This window comes from Tupaia chinensis, unplaced genomic scaffold (genome assembly GCF_000334495.1).
Source record: "Tupaia chinensis unplaced genomic scaffold, TupChi_1.0 Scaffold000591_1, whole genome shotgun sequence".
Taxonomy (NCBI): domain Eukaryota; kingdom Metazoa; phylum Chordata; class Mammalia; order Scandentia; family Tupaiidae; genus Tupaia; species Tupaia belangeri.
Window position 1 is genome coordinate 1,405,359 of NW_006160107.1, and position 4,005 is coordinate 1,409,363.

At 48.8% G+C, this 4,005-nt stretch overlaps 1 protein-coding gene across 1 annotated transcript in view; it reads left to right on the forward strand.

Moving 5' to 3' along the window:
• Positions 1–2,792, forward strand: part of LVRN (laeverin) — a 97,594-nt gene extending 94,802 nt beyond the window's left edge. Inside the window, exon 22 of the mRNA XM_006158394.2 lies at positions 2,062–2,792. Coding sequence (XP_006158456.1) covers positions 2,062–2,202 — 141 coding nt within the window. The 3' untranslated portion in view covers positions 2,203–2,792. The remainder of the gene's footprint in view (positions 1–2,061) is intronic.
• The last annotated feature ends 1,213 nt before the right edge of the window (positions 2,793–4,005 follow it).

The window sequence follows — 4,005 nt, forward strand, 5'->3', positions numbered from 1 at the left end:
GAGAGAGAGAGAGAGAGAGAGAAAGTGAGAAAGCAAGCCGCCAGGTCCAGGACCTGAACCGTGGTTGGCCATATGAGGGTCCAGCGACCCCACTCACACCACCTGCTGGCCCCCAATCGTAATCATTTTTAAGTGTCTATAACAGTAGTGTTCATTATCTGTATCTTGTTAGGCAATATATCTCTACAACTTTTTCATCCTGTGAAACTGAAACTGTACCCTTTTAAAAACAAACCCTCCTCCTGGGACCAGCAGTTAGCGTAATGGCTATGTCACTGGACTCCCACGTAGTCAACCGCGGTTCGCGTCCCAAACCCGGTGGCTTAAAACTCACACCGGGCGCGTGTGTGTGTGTGCCCAAGATCCCTAGAGGAGAATGGAGGAGAAGGGATTGTGGCGTGGCCATCCCCCCCGGGGGGTGATTTCTCGCTTTCTGTCTCTCTGTCTCTGTCTGGTGAGCGCACGTGCCCTATAGCAAAATCCTCTCCCCCCAAAATAAATAAATAAATACATAAAAACCCTCCTCCTTCCCCAGCGGTCACTGTTCCACTTTCCATCTGCAGACTCGATGGCCCTGGATACGGGCCCTCTGTGCCTGTCTCAGATGGCGTCATTCCTCAAGGTGAACCCGAAGTGAGGCCTAGGTCAGAACTTTAAGGCTGAGCAATACCCCATTGTATTTGTGTCCTGTGTTTTCTCTATTTGTTCATCAAAAGGTGGGACCTTCTGGCTCCTTTCAGCTGCTGTGAATAATCCTGCTATAAACATTGGCACTCAACTGGTTAAAAATGCAAACGTGGATTTAACAGTAAATTACTACCATTTCAAAACAAGTGAGTGAACTATGATTACACTGTTGGACACTAACATGCTGCTAACAGATCAGCATCCGTTCGCATGATAATATCTAAAATAATTACCAAAAAGAAAAGTGGAAAAGAAGCCACCTGAGTCCCTTGTCACTCCCCATGGACATGGTTTTCTTTTCTTTTCTTTTCTTTTCTTTTTTTTTTTGCAGAGGATTTTGCTATAGGACGTGTGCGCTCACCACAAAGACAGACAGGGAGACAGGAAGCAAGAAATCACCCCCCCCCGAGGGGATGGCCACACCGCAATCTCTTCTCTTCCTTTCTCCTCTTGGGATCTTGAGCACGCATGCACACGTACCTGGCCTGAGTTCAAGCCATTGGGTCCAGGGTTTGAACCACGGTCAACTACATGGGAGTCCAGTGACATAGCCATTACACCAACTGCTGCCCTCCTGTGGTCTTCACAGTCTACCCCCGTAGAAGCCCACCTCACTCCTACTCCTAAGCACACATGCAGCCCACCTGCAATCCCATAGAGCCCCGTCTTCACAGTCTACCCCCGTAGAAGCCCACCTCACTCCTACTCCTAAGCACACATGCAGCCCACCTGCAATCCCATAGAGCCCCCTCCCCTCCCAGCATTGCAGGAGCCCCATTCCGGCACACGGCTTGTATGGAGCTGTGGGCTGTTGACTCTCATCTCCTGCCAGGTGCAGGCGGGACAGGGAAGAGTGGGAGGCTAGTCCCTGGCTCGCCCTCTGAGTTCTCCCTGGAACCTTGCTTTTACGTTGTAGAGCTTGATGGCCCTACCACTCTTCGTTCTGAAGTGCTTTCGGGTTCAAGTGAACTTTTGCAAGCGGTTTGGGATTCACTGTCTTCTGGTGATCTGTGTTCTGAGTTCTAATCCACTGAGGCAGGCACGCTTTGGAAACAGAGCTTACACAGTGGGATCTGGCTCGCAGGTGATGTTGGAGCACATGTTTTCAAAGCGGAAGGCTTGGCCTGACCCATGAGAAGTTTAGCCAGTGGGTGAGATCACTCCCCAAACATTCCCAAGTAAGGAACGGGTGGGGCCAGCAGGTGGCACGGTGGCGTTCCGTGCCGGTGTGTGCTCATCACGTGGCCTCAGCCCGGCTCCCCAGCGGCACAGTCCGGGTTCACGTTCCAGTCATCCCCACACCCACAGCCCGTTTGCAGTCACGTTGCCGTGAGAAGTGGAGTGCTCTGACCAGCTGTCTTTCTGTCCTTCCAGCTGCAGCAATTTTTCAGTGACATGTTGGAAGAACACCAGAAGATCGCAGTTCAAGCCAAATTACAGACAATGAAGAATGAAAATCTGAAAAACAAAAAGCAAATTTCCAGGATAGCTGAGTGGCTACGGAAAAACACGTAGCCTCTGGCTGCTCCCAACACGCGCCGTGCATATTATCAGTTTGCTCAGAGTCTTGCTTCCAGTACTCCGTGAGTCTGTAACGACTCGCTTTGTTCTTTGTGTTTCCGTCACATTTACTGCTCGGCGTCCTCTTCCCATGTCGCCACTTTGGGCCTGTGGCTCAATGATAGCCGTGGATTTGCCAATTATTGCTATATTTCTTGGGAAGATTTCACTTCATGTTGGGCTATTAACCCACAGAATTTACCCTAAATGCCTGGTAAAAACAAATTTACTTAAGAAGGTCTTGACTGTTCTGTGAAAGCCAGTGGGGTATTGAATCATCGGCCTTAACAAAAAGCACATTCTTCACTGAGGGAAATAGGGTTTTGCAATACTCTAGGGTTTATTTGGTTGTGTTGAAACAAGTAATGAGAAAATAACATGACAGTATAACAAAACAGAAACCAGAAAAAATAACATTCACTGGAGGTCAGAAAAGCAAAATTTTAAAAGGAAGAGCAGGGCTGCCCCCATAGCACAGTACTTAAGGGAGCTGGATCCCACATGGCTGCCTGTGGTTCAAATCCTGCATGCTGTGGCTTGGGAAACACACCGGGCATATGTGTGCACACCCCAAATCCTGAGGGGATGGAGCAATGGAGGAAGGAGGATTACAGCATAACCATGCCCCTTTGGGAGGGGTTTCCTCTTTCTCTCCCTTCCTCTCTCTTTCTGACAAGCACACACACTATGTGACAATTAAATACACACACACACACACACACACACACACACACACACACATATATATATTGTAATTGCATATATATTTTTTAATTACATATATATTTTTTTAAATGAACAGACAATTTAATGAGCCCTAAGGGAAAGAAACGTGTCTTCTCCACCCATCTCTTGCCCATGGGACCTGCTGCACTGAACCCACCTTGACCACTGTGGTGTTGTCCCAAAGCGACATCATTGTTGGAGGCATGAGGCGCCCATGGGATCACTGCCGTAAGGCCAGATGGAGAGGAGGGCTCCGCCCTGCAGCTCCTGATTGTCCTTGTGCCTGTGGGATGGCACTTTGAGCTGACGCTGAGCAGCAAAAGGGACGGAGCTGGGGCCAGCTCGTGGTGCACCTCTGATGTTCTGAGGCTGACCCTCCTGGGGTGGTTCTGGGTCTGAGCCACAGACCTCACCGAGTACAGCAGGTCCATGTGTGCCCACGGCCCAGGACTGGCTGAAGCCGGCGGGACTGTGACATCAAGACCCCGTTAGGGGCTGTCTTTGTCTCTCCCTCATGGAGAAATAAGTAAACGTAAAAAATAATAGCAAAAGATAGTAGCAATAATGGGCTGATCTTCAGGCAAAGAGAAATCTTCAAGTGAAGGAAAGTGGAGCTGTGCGGTGACAGGAGCATAATCTTCACAGTTTAGCAACTGGGGCGCTAAGTCCGAGCCATGCTCTCATTTGGCCAAACTGAACCTACTTGTCATGACGACCGCCTTCCTTTGGACATTTTCCTCAGTCACCTTGTATGGAATCAGGTTCTTTTTGTCCTCTCCAATTAAAGCAGGAGACCTTGGACAAATCATTCCTACTCCAAAATTTGTGTGTATAATTTAATCTTCTTTCTTTTTTCCTTTTTTTTTTTACATTTTTTTTTCTTTTTGGAGAGGTTTTTGCTATAAGGTGCATGCGCTCGCTAGAAAAGACAGAGAGAGACAGAGAGACAGAAAGCAAGAAATCACCCCCCAGGGGGTTTGGCCACGCTGCAATCTCTTCTCCTCCTTTCTCCTTTTGGGATCTTGGGCACAC